We start from the raw sequence: 15912 nt of genomic DNA on the forward strand, positions 1-15912 counted from the left end.
GGTGAGGAACAGGCCAGGGGTGTGTGGTCTCAAAGGCAAAGATGGGCTTGGGATCAAGGAACTTTGAGGGAGGGGTTGAGGCCATTGGCAGGTCCTCAGATGTTGCCTGTGGCAGCTAGGTGCCTCCACCCCCAGAACACCCTGAAATTGCTGTAGGACAAGCCTCAGCTTGGGGGAGGGGGCTGGGGGAGGTAGCCCCCACTCTCAGATGGCTGTCTAGAGTCTCCTGACCCCAGGGGCAGCCTGACCCAGCTTCAGGACCTTTGGAAGACCCCCCAGCCCCGCCTTCTCACCCAGACCAGCCTTCGAAGTGGCCTTAGCCTTCCTCAGGCAGCGGTGACCCTCCCAAACCTCCATCATGCTGCAGACTTGGGAGGGAAGAGCTGGGTTAGGAGAGATAGCCAGAGGCTCAGAGCAGGATCAATATGCATTTCCTCTGGAAGTCACTGTCCTTCCAGCTGGCAGCACCAGGCCAGGAGGGTGCAAGCTCAAGGAGTGCAGCCCCACCTGCCCCCTTCCCTCACAGCCAGCACTCGGGCGGCCCTAGCCCTCTCATGATTCTCTGTAGTGAGCTCCTCGTTGCTGGAAGTATTCAAGCAATGCCACCTGTCAAGCAAGGGACTTTCAGCTTCAGACTGAAGGCTATGGCTCTACATGACTACCAGGCTCAGCAATTCTACTTTCAAGTCTTAGCCCCCCAAGATTCTGGACTCCTCAAGATTTAGACCCTCCCCAAACTCTCTGTTCTGAGGTTTCCTGGTTCTAAGGCTCTATCCCCCAGAATTCTAGTCCCCCCAAGATTCCAGCACATGAGATTGCAGATGTCCCAAGATTCTCTGACTACAGGGTTTTAGACTCCACAGTTCTAGTCCCCGTGATTTACAGACCCCTATCCCCCAGGAGGATTCTAGGCGCTGATGGTCCAGGTTAATTACATGGGCCTTTTTATTCCATCTGGAAAATACAAATATTCACAAGAGTCTGTACAATCTTAGGGACACCAGTCCTGGCCCTGCCCTCAGCCACATGCTACCCTCATGCCCCTCCCCCCAGCCCCAGCCTGCTGCCTCAGCACCCCAGGCTCCCTGCTCTGGTCCAAGTCTTTTCTCCAAGGCAGGCATGAGTGCTTGATCCAGTCACAGCTGGGAAGAGAAAAGCAGAGGTTGTAAGGAAGAGCCTCCTCGCCCCCCAAAAATGTTGGAGTCTGCCTAGCCTGGGTCATTTGGACAGAGCACCCACCCCCTCTTCCCCCGCACATTGCCCTAGCCCTGAGTAGGGAGGCTCTGGGCAGGCTACAGGGGGGCTTACCATCAATTACAAGTGGATGTCAAACACGCCGTCCTCCACTGTCTGAACTTCCTCCTCTCGGATCTCTGCAGGGAGGGGGGTTGCAGGACCAACTCCTGGGCCCCTGGGCCCCGAGCAGTCCTTCCCCCCTCATCGAAGGCACCCTGACCCAATCCAGAAGCAGAACCATCCACCGGAAATCAATTCACTGGATGACTAAACAACCCCAGTTTTTGAGGCTCTTTTTCTAAGTTTTCAGTTGGCCACAGCTTTTTTGCAGCCACAGATTTATCGGTGCAGTTTGCTTAAACATCAATTTTGTGTGTGTCTCACATTCTAGACCCCAGCACTTCTGGAAGGCTTGAAGCAAATGGTTTTATCTTTTCTATTTTTGAGAACTTATGCCCTGTGCCTGCCTCTATTTTTGAAGACTTATGCCAATTTGAACAGTTGTGGTCAACTGCCTTACATCCCAGTTTAACATGGTTGTTCAGAGTGTTCTCAGCAAAATAATCATTTGAGGAACTGTCATTCAGAAAACTGACCTATAACCACCAATGACTCTAAGAGAGCTGCTGGGAGATTTGGGGGCAATGGACTTTTCTCAGAATAGCCTCCAAAACAGCCAAAAAGGGAAATACAGGCAAGTGGTTTAAAAAATTCCTTCTCCAAGCCCATTGTCAATCCCCCTAACAAAATAAGGGTGCAAATAGAATCTTGAAGTCTCTTTCGCTTTTACTCTGTTTTTATTTATGAGTCTCTGTCCTCATCAGCCTCAAAGTATTGAGGGCTCCCTGGTTACCTCCTGGCACCCTTATCTGTCCAGCCCTCCTCTATCACCTCCCCCCCACCGCCCCCCAAATAAGACAATTACAAATGCTGCAATGACTTCCATCCTGGAAAAGTTTCCATACTTTGCCACCATGGGCCTGCCTCCCTCTCTCCCTCCCTCCACAGGCCAGTACAGAAAGGGACCCCTCTTACCTGGAGGCCGGGAGCCCCGTCTGCCAGGGCGGGGCAGGGAGAAGCTGAAGGCGCGATGGTGGGTATGTGTGGGTGAGGGTGAGGGCGCAGACCCCTCCAGACTCATACTCTGGGCCCGGCGCCGGCACTCAACTGACAGGCGATCCTTGCACTGCTTGTGGCAGTTCACACCACAGGCTGGGGAGGCAGATGGGCAGCCCAGCCAGATCCACTGGTCAGACCACCCCTCATCCCATTCTGCAGGCCTGCATTTCTCCCCAGGTCCCTTTGCTCCTAAGCAGCTGCCCCACCAAACAAGAGCTTTCTTTCCAAACGCTTTCTTCTTCCTACTTGCCAGTCTGTGCCCTCTCCAAAACTCCCGATTTCTGGGCAGCTGCCTCACCAAAATAAAAACCCTGGGGTACGTTTTCTGTTTGTTTGTTTGTTTGTTGACCATGCGGCAAGGCATGTGAGATCTTACTTCCCTGATCAGGGATGGAATCTGCGCCCCCTTCAGTGGAAGCAGAGCCTTAACCCCTGGACCACCAGGGAAGTCCCAATCAAAACCAAGTTATAGGCTACCCCCTTCACATCAATCAGCATGCCTCTCTGGCCCTAAGGTACTTTACTCCTTGACAATTGCCCCACCAAAATAAGACTCTCCATCCAGATAGTAACTCTTTCCCCCAAAACAGCCCAGCAGCCCTGCAACTCCATCTCACCTCGGCATTTGAGACCCTGCTTGTAGATGCCCAGGATCTGAAATAGAGGAGGGGGGCGTGGCAGGGGGGGCGGTTTAGAGGGCATGACTCTTCTTCCTTTCTATGGACAGGGACTGGAACTGACCCTTTCTGGAGTCTTAGGCCCCTCAGGGTTTGGTTCAGACCAGCAAAGGAGAGGCAGGTGGAATTAAGGCTAGCCTCGACTGAGAAGGCTCCGGCAGGAGGGCGGGGCCAGGAGGGAGGGCGGGGCGGGGACGGAACCAGGCCGGTGCTGTTGCGGTGTGGCTTGGCTGGGGGCTCACCAGGGCCTTGCAGTGGCGGCAGGCGACCGGGCGCAAGGAGTTGCTCTCGTGGAAGTTGTGTACGAAGCCCATGCGGCCGCCCAGCATAGAGCTGGAGCGCAGAAAGTAGGAGACCATCTCCTCCTTGCTGATGCAGCCGTCCCTGTCCGGGGGGGAAGTCGGGGGGAGGGCCTCAGCTCCGGGGGGCCTCCCTGGGACCACCCACCACCCGCTTAACCCAGCCTACTGGGAAAAGCCCTACCAATTTAAAGGTCATCAGGGGACTCCTGACTTTTGACCTTCCGTGCGGGAAAGAGAAAGAACACCAGACTTGGAGTCCAGCAGATGTAGCAGCAGCTTCTAACTAGTTGTGTGGTCTTGGGCAAGTCACTTGCCCTGGGTTTCCTCGCTGGGAAAATGGGGATCATAATTCCTGCCTACCCACTTCACAGAGCTGGTGAGTAAACTAAAATTGCTCTGCACTTTCCCGTGGGCTTATCAGCTTCTGTTTCACAAAGTGAGCTCTATGGAACACCGCTTGGGATTCCTGAGAGTCAGGAGCTCTCTGATGAGTTTGGGGACCAGGTAAGATTGGAAAAAGCTGCACCTGTCTCACTCCTGCAGAATCCTGCCAGACAGGTAATCCAGGGTTTCCCACAGAGCCCTCTTTTCATCTATTCAGGTATTTTAGGGAAAGAGTGAGCACTGTGCTCTGGAGACAGAACTCAGTTCTAATTTTGGGCTCTATTTCTCTGTGCGACTTCTTCCCCGTGCCTCTATTTCCTCTTCAATAAATGGGGACAATGATAGTTCCTGCATCTCAGAGGGGTTTGGGTTAAGAGCTGAATGAGATGGCACACGAAGCATTGACAACAGTGTCTGTAAAGACTAATAGGTGCTGGGCCCCTGGGAGCTGTTTCCATCAGAGGTGGCCTTTATCAGAAACTCCTGCCTGTTAGTGTTTGGGTGGTCCAGGTGGTTCTTCAAATCAATGGCACATTGGGACAACTGACCATCTCAAAAATATAAACTTAGGCTCCTATCTCATACTGTGCATGAAAACTAAATTCCTGCTAAATTGAAGACATTAATGTAAAAAAAATAAAATTCTCCAAGTATCTGAAGAGGTCTAAGAGAAGAATTTTGTCATCTGGAGGGGATAATAGACCTTCTACACATAACACAAATCCGAGAAGCCATAAAGGAAAAACTGACATATTGAGCACACATTTTTTAAAAATTTTATATGGAAAAGGACAACATAAATGACAGACTGCGAAAAAATATTTTGCAAACATATTCAACACCAAGGGTTAATATCCATTAACAGAGAAATCAATGAGAAAGACTCACAAACCCAGTGGAATAATGGACAAAGAACATGAACAGGCAATTAACAGAAGAAATAGAAGTGGCCAATAAACATAGGAAGATATCCTACCCCCACTAATATTAAAGAAATGCAAATATAACCAAGACACCATTTGCCAATTAGACTGGCAAAATTATAAAGCTTATTATAGCATCCACTGTTGGCAAGGAAGTTGAGAAATGGGCTCTTGTTCACTGCTGATGGGGGTGCAAGCTGGCACAACCTTGCCTGAGGTCACTTTGGCAGTCTCTCTCCTAATTTAGAATGTGCATATCTTTTGATCCAATTATCCCACTTCTAGGAATTTCTCCTACAGAAATAGTGGCCCGAGTGCATCAGTACAATGTTCACAGCAGCATAGCGGATATTAATAGCGAAAAACTGGGAACAGTCTACATGTCCATCAGCAGGAGAATGGGGAGGCAGATGACGGCCCCGCCACCCAGTGTAATGCTCTGCAGCTGTTCTAAAGAATGAGGTAGTTCTGCCTGAATCGGCCTGGAAAGATGTCCATGATGAGGGTTTAAGTGGAAAACAAAAGTAAAAAAGAAAAAACACAAAGTGTGCGATTCTGTCAAGACAGTGATTTTAAAACAAAAACAAACAAAAAAGCCCTGAGAACCCTACTGACACCAAAACCTAGATGCTGGTTTAAATATATCAAAAATTGTTTTAAATGCACAGGTGAGTTGGCAAGAAATGGAAACTCCCAAGTTCCAGAAAGAGAGATCTTCAAATTGAGGCAGTGAGTTGGGACCTGATGGTACAGCTGCCCCAGGAGCCAGGTGCTGGGTTTTGATACCTGCCTGGGACCTGCAGGAGATGGGGAGTTAAGGCTGAGATGCTTGCATGAAGCTAGGGTCTTGAACGTCTCCAAGGGCTGTGCTGTGCTTAATCGCTCAGTCGTGTCTGACTCTTTGTGACCCCATAGACTGTAACCCACCAGGCTTCTCTGTCCATGGGGCTTTTCCAGGCAAGAATACTGCAGTAGGTTGTCATGCCCTCCTCCAGGGAATCTTCCCAACCCAGGGATAGAATCCAGGTCTCCTGCATTGCAGGCAAATTCTGAGTCACCTTGCAGGGAAGCAAGGGCTGCACCCACCCTAAAAAGTGTGGCCTGGAAAAAAATCTACCCGACCCAGGGAGGTGATAGGGAATTGTTTTCAACTCAGAGAAAACTGTCTTCAACTATTGTTCTTAACTCTAGGAGGAGAAACAACTTAACTATAATGCATGCTATTGGTAGAACTAGATTTATACCATAATCTGGTTTGCCTGTGAAACAGACAAACAAACAAATTCTCTTATCAACTTGCACCATGCATGGAAAAGATTGGAAAGATACAGGCATTGCCACACCAGTAATGTTGCTAATGTTGTAGTTACTACTGACAACCTCTTAAGTGGGAAAGGAGGAAGGGAATTTTCTCTTCTTACCTTATACACTTCATTCACTATAAATCTATTTTATTACCTGGATTTTTTTTTAACCATGGGTTTTTATAATACGAAAAAAAGCACAGCTTTTTGAAATCTGGATAACATTAAAAAGTCAACTTGGGATGGACTATAAATTTTGATTGGAATTTTGTCTGCTCAGCAAAACAGGGGTGTGAACACGGTTCAGGGGGACACGTATAACCTACTTCAGAGAACCAGCTGTTTGTCCAAATTGTCGGCATGTGAATTGGTGATAAGCAAGTCGGTGCTGCGAGTTACAGGCCTTTCTTATCTATTCATTAGGACATGCTACCCAGTTCAGCTTGCCCACACTTTTTCTCGGTTGTGAGCCCCACAAATAAAGTGGCATTTATGTAGCAAGAGTCCCCAGGAGGCCACAGTCTTTGCAAGATTCAGGTGGAGATGCCCCCCACCCTCTGGCTCATCGGTCTGAATAAGCAGGGTAACCCTGAGCCTCCGTAGCTGGCAGCCTCCCAGAAAATAAGAGCCCCTCCCCACATGGGTGGCTTCCCCTGCCAAGATCATCTGGTTCAATGGCCTCATCCTTCTCAGGAGGAAGCTAAAACCCAAGGGGAAATGAACCTGCCTTCCCTCTGCCCCTGCCCCCAGGCCTCTCACTGGTTCTGGTCGAGGTCCCCAAAGGCGCTGAGATAAGGAAAATTCCCACGGATGATCTGGAACTCCTCCTGTGAGATGTGGCCGTCCCCATCGACGTCAAAGTTCCGGAACACAGACTGAAGTACACAGAGGGACATGTGGGGGGCGGGGAGGGTAAAGGGGGCCTTGGCCCCATCCTGCCCACACTCCCAGTCTGAGTTAGGAAGCCTGGGCATCTAAGAGGCGGGCAGCTGTCTCTCTCCCCCACCACCTCCCTTCTCCATACCCCCATCCCAAGGCCACCCATCAGCTGCACCCCATGCCTTCTGTCAACTGAGCATTGGCCCTTGAACCTAGCACTGTTGGTGGCTCCCAGGGCAGTGCCCTGGTCAAACCAGCCTTGACTGACCACTACGGACCTGTCCCCCCTGCCCCACAGGCTCCAGAGCTGGTGGCCACGGAGTCTCACCTCCACCATCTTCTCAATGTGCTCCACCATGATCGCCTGATCCAGCTTGGGTTTGGCAGCTGAGGTCCACTCCTCCAGCACCGGGGGCCGGGGAGGCGGTGTGCAGGTGGTGGGACTGGTTGGCTGTGGAAATGGTCAAAGCTGAGCAAAGGCCAGAGGTGAGGGAGCCCAGGGCCCAGTGGAGGAGAGAGGGGCCAAGCTCTGGGGACAAGGAAGCCTGCCCAACAAGCAGGATGGGTGAGGTAGCCTCTAAGCCTGGGAGGGCCAAGGTGAGGGAGGAAGAGGATGGGCTAAGCGGGTATGCAGTGGCTTCCGCCCTCACCGAGGACTTGGAGCGTGGTTCCCGCTGCAGGGACAGCTGATAGAGCTCATCCTCCGTCTGATATTGATCCAAAGACACCTGGGGGAAAAAAAGACTAATTCAAAGACACCTGGGACACACCAGTCTGATCACACCCACTGCCTGTGCTGCTCTCAGGAGCGCAACGCCCAGAGCCCAGACCCCCAGGTCTACCTGAGGGTCACAGCCCAGCCCCGAGCCTGGCCCAGAAGCTAGACTGAGGACCAAGGCCAGCCTAGAACACGCCCCAGCAACCACACGCCAGCCCAGCACACAGCCCAGAACCCAGAGCTTGGCCCCAGGCCTTGAAGATAACTCACTGCTAAAATCTCAGCCAGGAATTCAGGTCACAACCCAGCAGAGAGCTCTGAAATCCCCGCTCCCAACACAGCACCCAACCCAGCAACCAGATTCCAGCTCAGATTTCAATTCCCCAGTCCAGCCCAGAGCCTAGAAACAGGTTAAGGCTTCACACCAAACCGTCAAACCTAAGCTCCAGCCCAATGATTAGAACCCAGTCCCGATGTGGACTAGAACCCAACTCCTACTCCAGAGCTCAAATCTAACACCAAGCTTAGAACTTCAGAGCTCAGGGCCATGTTTAAGCGCCACCCCTGCAGAGTTCCCTGGTGGTCCAGTGGTTAAGACTCCACATTTTCTCTGCTGAGAGTGAGGGTTCAACCCCTGGGCAGGGAACTAAGATCCCGCAAGATGTGTGGGGCAGCCGAAAAGTAAAAACAAATAAAAGCCACCCCTCTACCCAGAATCCAGAGTTTAACCCCAAACCTTGAACATAACCCACTGCTAGGAACTCAACCCAGGGCTCAGACCCAGCCTCAAGCCCTCATGCCAGCCTCAGGGGTCCACAACCCCATCCAGAGCTTGGAACCCCACTCCAAGGTCACCCCAACCCGGGGGCCCAGGCTGGGTCTCGGCTCCTCGACCAGAAGTGAGAACCCAAGGCCAAGCCCGCAGGACCAGGGGCCCGGCCCCTCACCGTCAGCAGGCTCAGCAGGTCAGGGTTGGCTTGCACCGGGGGCCGGAGGCTGGTCACCATGGCCAGCTCCTCCAGGATACTGAAGAGCTGCTTCATCTTGGCCCCATTGAGTCGGGTCCGGGCGGGGTCCAGCCAGTCCGGCAACGCCAGCTGCAGGGCCACCAGGTCCTTGAGGTGAACACCCAGGATGGGGAAGCGGAAACCCACGCAGGCCGCCAGCCGGCGCCGGTAGTTGCTGTAGTTGCCAGTGGCCGTCACCAGTTCTGTCAGACCTTCCCAGAGCTGGAGGACAAAGGGCAGAGAGTCACATACACACACACACGCATCACATACACAGAGCATATCACAGGCTCTCCTTTCCCTGTCCAGCCCTGGAAACGTGGGAGAGCCTGAGCAGTCAGAGTCAGGGATGGGTGAAAGGTCAAAAGCCTCCCTCCTGTCCCCCAAGGCTGACTCCCCTAGTCCCTGGTAATCCAAATTCATAGGTCATGAGTCCAAAGGGGTGCCCACTACCAAATAACACACCTCTCCAGCAGTCCTGGGCACAGATTATCAACATTTAATAGAGGAAACGGAGGCTCACGGAGGCAGAGCAACACAGGAGAAAGATTTCCAAGAGTGTACTTAGCGGTGTCATTCCTAACAGCCCAAACTGGAAAGACCTCAAATGTTCAACAGTAGAGGAGATACACAAATCGAGTGGACAAAAATATTATACAGCAATGGAAACAAATGAATAATTGCTGTGCAAAGCAGAATGTAAGAATGAAAGAAGAAATAAAATAACACACACAACATGATTTCATTTATAAGAAGCTCAAAAACAGACAACAAAATACCCACATGGTTTTGAGATGCATATACAGGTGGTAAAGCCATCAAGAAAAGGAAAGTTGGGAATTCCCTGGTGGTCCAGTGGTTATGACTTTGCCCTTCCACTGCAGGGAACATGAGTTGGGGAACTAAGACCCCACAGGCTGTGCTGTGTCGCCAAAATAAATAAATAAGTAAATATTTTTTAAAAGAAAAGGAGGTCATCACCCTTAGGAAGGTCATGACATTGGTTACCTCTGATGAGGAGGGAGGTTACCTCTAAGGGCTGGGAGCTTCAGGGGCTGGCAATGTTCTACTTCTTGACCTGTCTTCTTTTTTTTTTTTTTTTGACCTGTCTTCTTTCTAGTTTTTTTACTGTGAGGGCTTCCCTGATAGCTCAGTTGGTAAAGAATCTGCCTGCAATGCAGGAAACCCCAGTTTGATTCCTGGATCAGGAAGATCCCCTGGAGAAGGGATAGGCTACCCACTTCAGTAGTCTTGGGATCCCTTTGTGGCTCAACTTTGATCCCTGGATTGGGAAGATCCCCTGGAGAGGAATCCATACATGTGTTTTATAGACTTGTCTATATGCATGGCACCAGGTATGTATTTTTTTTAATAAAATAGGAGCTTCCCAAGTGGTCCAGTGATTAAGACTCCGGGCTTCCACTTCAGGGGGCACAGGATCAATCCTTGGTCAGGGAAGTAAGATCCCACTTGCTGCACAGCATAGCCAATAAAGTAAAATAAGCAGGAGAAGAGAAAAGCATGAGCTTTGAAGTTTGGCACACCCGTGAGACTCCTCTTTGCCATCTTTCATTGTGCAGCATGGGAAAGGGTTGAACCCCCAGCCTCAGTTTGACCTCATTTATCAGATGAAGAGGGAGTGACCAGTCCCCAGCTGGGCTGGTAGTTCTTATGAGGCCAGCCCTAGGAAGGCTGTTCCCCTGACCCCCAGGTCTCAGGCACCTTGATGGTCTCCGGGCTCACGTGGCTGTGGGTCTCCTTGAGGCGGGAGATGGAGCTGTGGCTCAGGCCCCCAACCACTGCCATCAGCGTGTTGAAATTCTGCAGCTGCAGGAGTTTCTGGGGGATAAATGGGGAGAGAGGAGGCAGTGAGTCACTGAGAGGGCCCAGAATTTGGCCCAACTTTTCTGGAGAAGATCTGGCAGTGGGTTAGGGGAAAGGAGGGACTCGGCCCTACAGGGGCGACTGGGGGAGTTGAGGGGCGGAGGAGGGGCGACACCTCTGCCACGTGGACGAAGTGTGTGATGACCACTGCCCGTTGCGGGGCTGTGGGCTTGCTGAGAATCATCAGCTGCACCCACTGCGAGACACTGTTGAAGAGGGAGATGAATCGCTCCAGGACCGGGTTGTCCACTGTGCAGCCATGAGTCACGAAACTGTGATAGTCCTGGAACTGGGGGCGCAGGGGCTTCAGTACCCAGTGCCCCCCCTCACCGATGGCTGTCCCTCCCCCTCCAGCTGCCCTTTGGTAGTTATCCTGTGGCCCCAGATCCCGCCCTGCGACCCCGTCCCTCCTGGCACCCCCTCCCCAGGCCACACCCGACTCCTGACTGAAAGCCCCCGCACCAGGATCTTGCAGAAGGAGCGATATTCCAAGTAGGTGAGATGTGCCGCCAGCTCCAGGGGCTCCAGGTGGTCAAACAGCAGGGACATCTTGCGCTTCTTCTGTTCCACGGGGTTCCGCTGGGTCACCTGCCGCTTCCACTTGTAGGTGGGGCTGGGGGGTGGGCGGGACAGGGGCAGTAAGTCCTTTGCCGGAGATGCCTCACCCCTCATTGCCCCACACTCAACGCCACTCAAGTTCACGGCGAGACACTGGGCAGGACATCAATGTCCCCCATCCGAGCAAAAAAGTCCTGCCATCTCCCCCCGTCGCCATGCCCTCCACACAGATTTATGGAAGACCTAACTCTGTGCCAGGCACCAGGCACTGGGGTTACAGAGATGAGCAAGACACAGTTCCTGCCTGTGAGGAGCTCAGAGTCTACTGGGGGAGACAGACGCAGAAACAAACACAACACAGCGTGGCGCGGGTGCAGAGGCCCAAAGGCTGCAGGAGGAGGCGCCTGGTGGGGGCAGGGGGCTGTGGAAGATGCAGCGGGAATGCCAAGCTGGCCTGAGACTAAGAAAGGCCTTAATCCCCAGCCGAGGCATTCTGAAGAAGATAGGAGGAGCCACAGGAAGTTTTTCAGCAAGAGTAACACGACCCTCACACCACTGCGATCAACGAATGTTTATTAAGCGCAAATGGTGCAGGATGCTGAGCGCCCCTCCCAGCCCTGCGAGCACCCCCCACCCCACGCACACGTTCTCGATGTCGATGAGGCTGCTGTGTCGGCGATTCCCTTCTTGGTCTAACAGAGCCTTCAGCTCCTTGATCTGCTCAGCAAGCTCAGGATTCAAGTCAAACTCAGCTGGGAATGCTGAGATCCAGTACCTGGTGGAGGTTCAGAGTCACCCAGGGGCAGGCCTTCCCCCACCTCCCCTAGGATGGTCATTCTCCCAAAGAGGGGGAGAGGGCCTCAAACTGTGATCCCCCTCACCCAGCTCTTTCCTTCCCCAACCCCATTGGGCAGATCAGAAAACAGGGACCGGGCAGAGCCAGGAAGGGGCAAGCCTGTGGCAGCACACCCACCATGGACAGAGCCCAGGTTCAAACCCACATGACCAGCTCCCAGAACCTATTTCTACTCCTTCAGGCCAATCAGAAGCCTAAGGGAAGGGAGCAGAGGAGGGGCCAGAGCCCCAAGAGGAAGACTCACCTGACCAGATGGCATGTTTTCACCTGCAGCGAGCTGGAGTTGTCCTTCCGGGATTGTTGGTAGGTGAAGGAGAGTTAAGGAAAACAAGGATGGAGGCTTATTCTAGAAAAGGAGGCAGGGGATGGGACCTGAGCTCCCCAGGGAGGCAGAGGGCAGGGCCTGGTACTAGAAGAAATCTGGGGGATGGTGTCTGGCGTGGGGCAGGGCCCAAGCTCTGGAAAGGAGCCGAAGGCAGAGGTGAGCTATGAGCTTTGGGAGGGCACCTGGGTAGAATGGAGATCAGGCTGGGAGCAGGACCTGGGTTCTGGAAGAGAAGCAAGAGGCGGGACCTGGGCTGGGAGTAGGGACCGGTCCTAGGCTGTAGAAGAGACAGGAAGCCCAGGTTAGGGAGAGGGGGGCGAGGTCTTAGTTCTAAGGGGAGGGAAGGGGCGGGGCTTGGGCCCAGCAGAAGCCTGGGCCCATCCTGAATCCTATCAAGTGGGGGCGGCCCACATCTAGCAGCGAGGCCCATCCTCTGCCCGGACTGGGCAGTGGGGCTCGCTTACAGACTCGGACTGCAGGGCCCTTGGCGAAGTCGGCGAAGGATATATGTGGAGCAGTTTGGCCGCCAGCTGAGAGGAAGGGATGTACCAGGGGTGCATCATAAGGAACATGCGCACCAGCTGCGGGTCCCGCACCTTCCCGGAGTCATCTAACTCCGAGGGGCCAAAGAGAAGCGGGTTGACACTTCGTCCTGCGGTCCCTACAGGTCCCTACCCTGCAGCCTGCTGGATGTGGCTCCCAGCCGCCTCCTGCTTTCCCAGGGCTCCGAAACCAGGAGGCGCATTATAAAGAAAAAGTGGGGTGGAAGGGGAATAAAGGCAGGATCCGAGGAACCGAGGGATAGGAGCAGTCTGGGTCGGGCCTGAGTCCGGAGGGGAACCAGCTGGGGCGGAAGGAGCCTAGGTTCCCCGGGGTTAAGAATCCAGAGGTCATTTCCTGAGTGCTTAGGGAAGGGGCACCCCTTCACTACCCCACCACATCAGCCGGAAACAGCTCCCAGACCGAGATAGCGAGTTCCTCCGGATCCCCCGGGGAGACAGATAATTCTGTTAGAGAGTCCGGGGACCCCGCCATCCCTCCCTTCAAAGCCGGCATACTAGGGAAGGGAAACATTTTCTCTTTCTGCAGCATGTGGACCTCTCCACCCTGCGGTGAAGGGGAGATTTTCGCTAAAGAGGCGGCAGGATGCAGGCTGGGTGGGTCCAGGGTCGAGATCTGCCCAGGGAGGCAGGGGTCCCGGCTCAGGCTGGGTGTGTCCTCCCGTGCCACTCACCAAAGGCTTCGATGCATCCACGGAGCAGCTCCTCCACCGTGCAGCCCTTGTCCAGGTCCAGGGTGCCCGCCATGGCCGCCGGCGCGGGTAGGCTCGGCCGAGCTGCGCTCCGGGAGCCTCCCACGGGGCTCGGACCGGACCCCTGTCCCGAGAGAGAGAGGCAGAGCCGGAGTCGGCGCCGGCCAGCGGAGCGGCCCCGAGGGCAGAAACGGGGCAGGGCGGGAACGCCCCCTGCTGGGCAGGGGCGGAGTCGTTCCCCCCGCGGCCACGCCCCGGGGTTAAACGGTCTGGCCCGGGATGGTGCAACCCACCAGTTGGGAAATGAACTGGCCAAGAAGCTTCCGGCCCACCCTGGGAGCCGCGGGAGGGCCGAGGGACTCCCCGGGGATGGTCGGTGTCCCAGTCGCCCTCTCCGTAGGCCCTCTCTTCTCCTCACGTCCTCTCCCCAGAGGCACCTGCAGCACCCCGCAGCTCAGTTCTGCGCCCCCTCCCGCTTCCCTCCCTCCACAGCCTCCCTTCCCCCGCAGGGTTATTTTGGGAACCCAGAGCCTGAGGGGACCTCAGAGGAATTTCTCCCTGGGATGAGAAGGGGGGAGGAACCCAGGCGTCCTGCCCGCGTCGCCCCCTCCTGGGCTCCCAGGAAGAGGAGGCGGGGCTGCGGCAGCCCCCAGGGGCCTGCCCTCGGGGAGGCGGGCTGGGGTGGAGAGGAACATTCCTGGGAGCGGGGGGTGGGGCTGGGGGAAGGGGGGCGGAGGCGGGGGAGCCCCCTGCGGCCCGGAGGCGTCAGCGGGAAGCCTGGGCCTGGGAACTGCGCGCTCCGGAGCCACCTCCTCCGTGAAGGCCCCAAGGGTCCCGGCTCAGCCGTTCCGCAGGCCCTCTTCATCCCCAGTCTCTGACGCAGGCCCCCCGTACTGCACAGTCGAACTGGGGGCACACACAGGCCTTCCACACTCGGGCAGAGTGGGGTGTCCAGAAGGGGGCGCTAGCGCCGTGGAGGGTGGAGTGCCCCGGTTGGACTCCACCAGCAACTCCAGTCACTGGAGGGGATTTACGCACCCAGGCAGAGACACACTCACTCCACACCCCAGGCCAGGGACCCACATCGGAGTGCAAGAATGCCTGAGGCTCCCAAACAGCCGGGCCTCAGGCAATTACCTCCCATCCTCTCTCTCACTCACCCAATGGCACCCCACAGCCCCGCACACCTGAACGAAGGAACCCGCGGGCACACATACCCAGTCCTCTACCCCAGAAAGCAAAACCGTTGAAGGGGCTGGCTTCCGGCCGTGCTGCTCACTAGATCAGACCAGCCTGGAGTTCCGAGGCCACGGCAGCGCTGACATCCGTACACGTGTGCGCACACGCAAGACAGTGCACCTACACGCATGTACACTCTTCCACACATGCACACGCCCGGTGGGTGCGCACACACGCCCACTCCAACCCCCGCCCCCTTCATCTGCGATCCAGGGCCAGCCCTGAGGCCCCAACGACCTGACAGTCCTCGCCCTGGGACACTGGCAAAGCCTTGCCCCACATAAGGTCCCCCGCCCATACGATACTCCCCCGGGCAGGGAGTGGGGAGCGGGGGAGGGGGGCTTCTCTATGGAGTTCTCTGGTAGACTATTCCTAGGAGCCACCCAGAGGCATCTCGCCCGGCTCGGCCGCTTCCTCCCTATGTGACCTTGAGAGTTACTCGGCCTCTCGGAGCCTCGGTTTTCTCATCTGTCAAATGGGGGGCTCGCCGAGGAAGGTCCCGCTGAGACGTGGCTAGTGAGACCCGGGTGCGCCGCGGACGCCGCCCCCTCCCGCCGTTGTCCAGGGGGCTTTGGATCTCTCGGTAGGTCCCTCCCACCCCCGACCCGGGCTACAAACTCCCCACCGACCAACTCGCCCGCCGCCCCCAGCCCGTCTGCGCCTCCCTGGGGGGCCCCTATGGGCCGGGCCTCCTCTGCCCCGCGCCCCGCCCGCGCTCGCTCACTCACACTTGGGACCCCGCGGCAAGGAGCCCGCACCCGGCCCGGCAGGCGCCACCTCCGTGCGCTCCCGCCCGCCGACCTCTCTGCGGCTGCGGCTCCCGCCCGCTCTCCGCGCCGCGGCCGGGCTCCCCGCCGCCCCGCCCCCGCGCCGCGGCCGCCCCCTCCCCTCTCCTCCCCGCCCCTGCGCCGGGCTCCGCACCGCCGGCTGCGCCTCCCCCATCGGGGGCTCCCTCTCGCCCCGCACGCGGCGGTCCCTGCGGCAGCTTAACCCCTCCCCTGCCGCGCCGCCCGGGAGGCCAGGGCCGTGGGCGCGGGGGGGCTGCGCCACGAGCCGCGCCAAGGGGTGGGAGAGCGGAGGTCAGGCCGCGCGGGACGCGGAGGGGGAAACTAAGCCAGGGGTCCTCTCTCCCCACCCCAGACACCCCCATGCCCCCCGCCCTGCCTGGTGTTGGGCAGAGGAAGCCGGGAGGGGCAGGAAGCGGACTGCGGTGGGGAAGGGGCGCCCCGCCCAGCCCCCGGCCCGGGTT

The 15912-nt window shown here is 56.1% G+C and overlaps 1 protein-coding gene across 4 annotated transcripts; it reads right to left on the reverse strand.

The window, feature by feature from the left end:
* Positions 1–921: 921 nt before the first annotated feature.
* On the reverse strand, positions 922–15494 carry RASGRP2 (RAS guanyl releasing protein 2). Of its 4 annotated transcripts, XM_070457597.1 has the most exons (18): positions 15392–15478; positions 14642–14783; positions 13407–13548; positions 12680–12782; positions 12092–12154; positions 11635–11766; positions 10896–11046; positions 10549–10722; positions 10272–10388; positions 8490–8771; positions 7475–7552; positions 7153–7275; positions 6705–6820; positions 3275–3416; positions 2973–3009; positions 2272–2448; positions 1309–1373; positions 922–1142 (listed from the first exon to the last, which is right to left on the reverse strand). In XM_070457597.1, exons 3-17 carry the CDS (start codon positions 13477–13479, stop codon positions 1315–1317), a joined length of 1827 nt encoding a protein of 608 aa, XP_070313698.1. In that variant the 5' UTR covers positions 13480–13548; positions 14642–14783; positions 15392–15478; the 3' UTR covers positions 922–1142; positions 1309–1314. The 4 variants fall into 4 exon arrangements, with proteins under 4 accessions (XP_070313698.1, XP_070313701.1, XP_020747429.1 ...); XM_070457600.1 differs by lacking the exon at positions 14642–14783 and having other exon boundaries at positions 15392–15494; XM_020891770.2 differs by lacking the exon at positions 15392–15478 and having other exon boundaries at positions 14642–15257.
* Between the last annotated feature and the right edge of the window lie 418 nt (positions 15495–15912).

Source organism: Odocoileus virginianus, chromosome 28 (genome assembly GCF_023699985.2).
Source record: "Odocoileus virginianus isolate 20LAN1187 ecotype Illinois chromosome 28, Ovbor_1.2, whole genome shotgun sequence".
NCBI classification, from domain to species: Eukaryota; Metazoa; Chordata; class Mammalia; order Artiodactyla; family Cervidae; genus Odocoileus; species Odocoileus virginianus.

Bases quoted from the DNA above. Each gene is read 5' to 3' on its own strand.
- RASGRP2 (XM_070457600.1), bottom strand. From the start codon at position 13,479: ATGGCGGGCACCCTGGACCTGGACAAGGGCTGCACGGTGGAGGAGCTG. The intron at 8,772-10,271 runs GTGCCTGAGACC...TTTGTCCTCCAG, and splicing joins TGAGCCCGGAGACCATCAAG to CTCTGGGAAGGTCTGACAGA. The intron at 6,821-7,152 runs GTGAGACTCCGT...TGTGTACTTCAG, and splicing joins ACATTGAGAAGATGGTGGAG to TCTGTGTTCCGGAACTTTGA.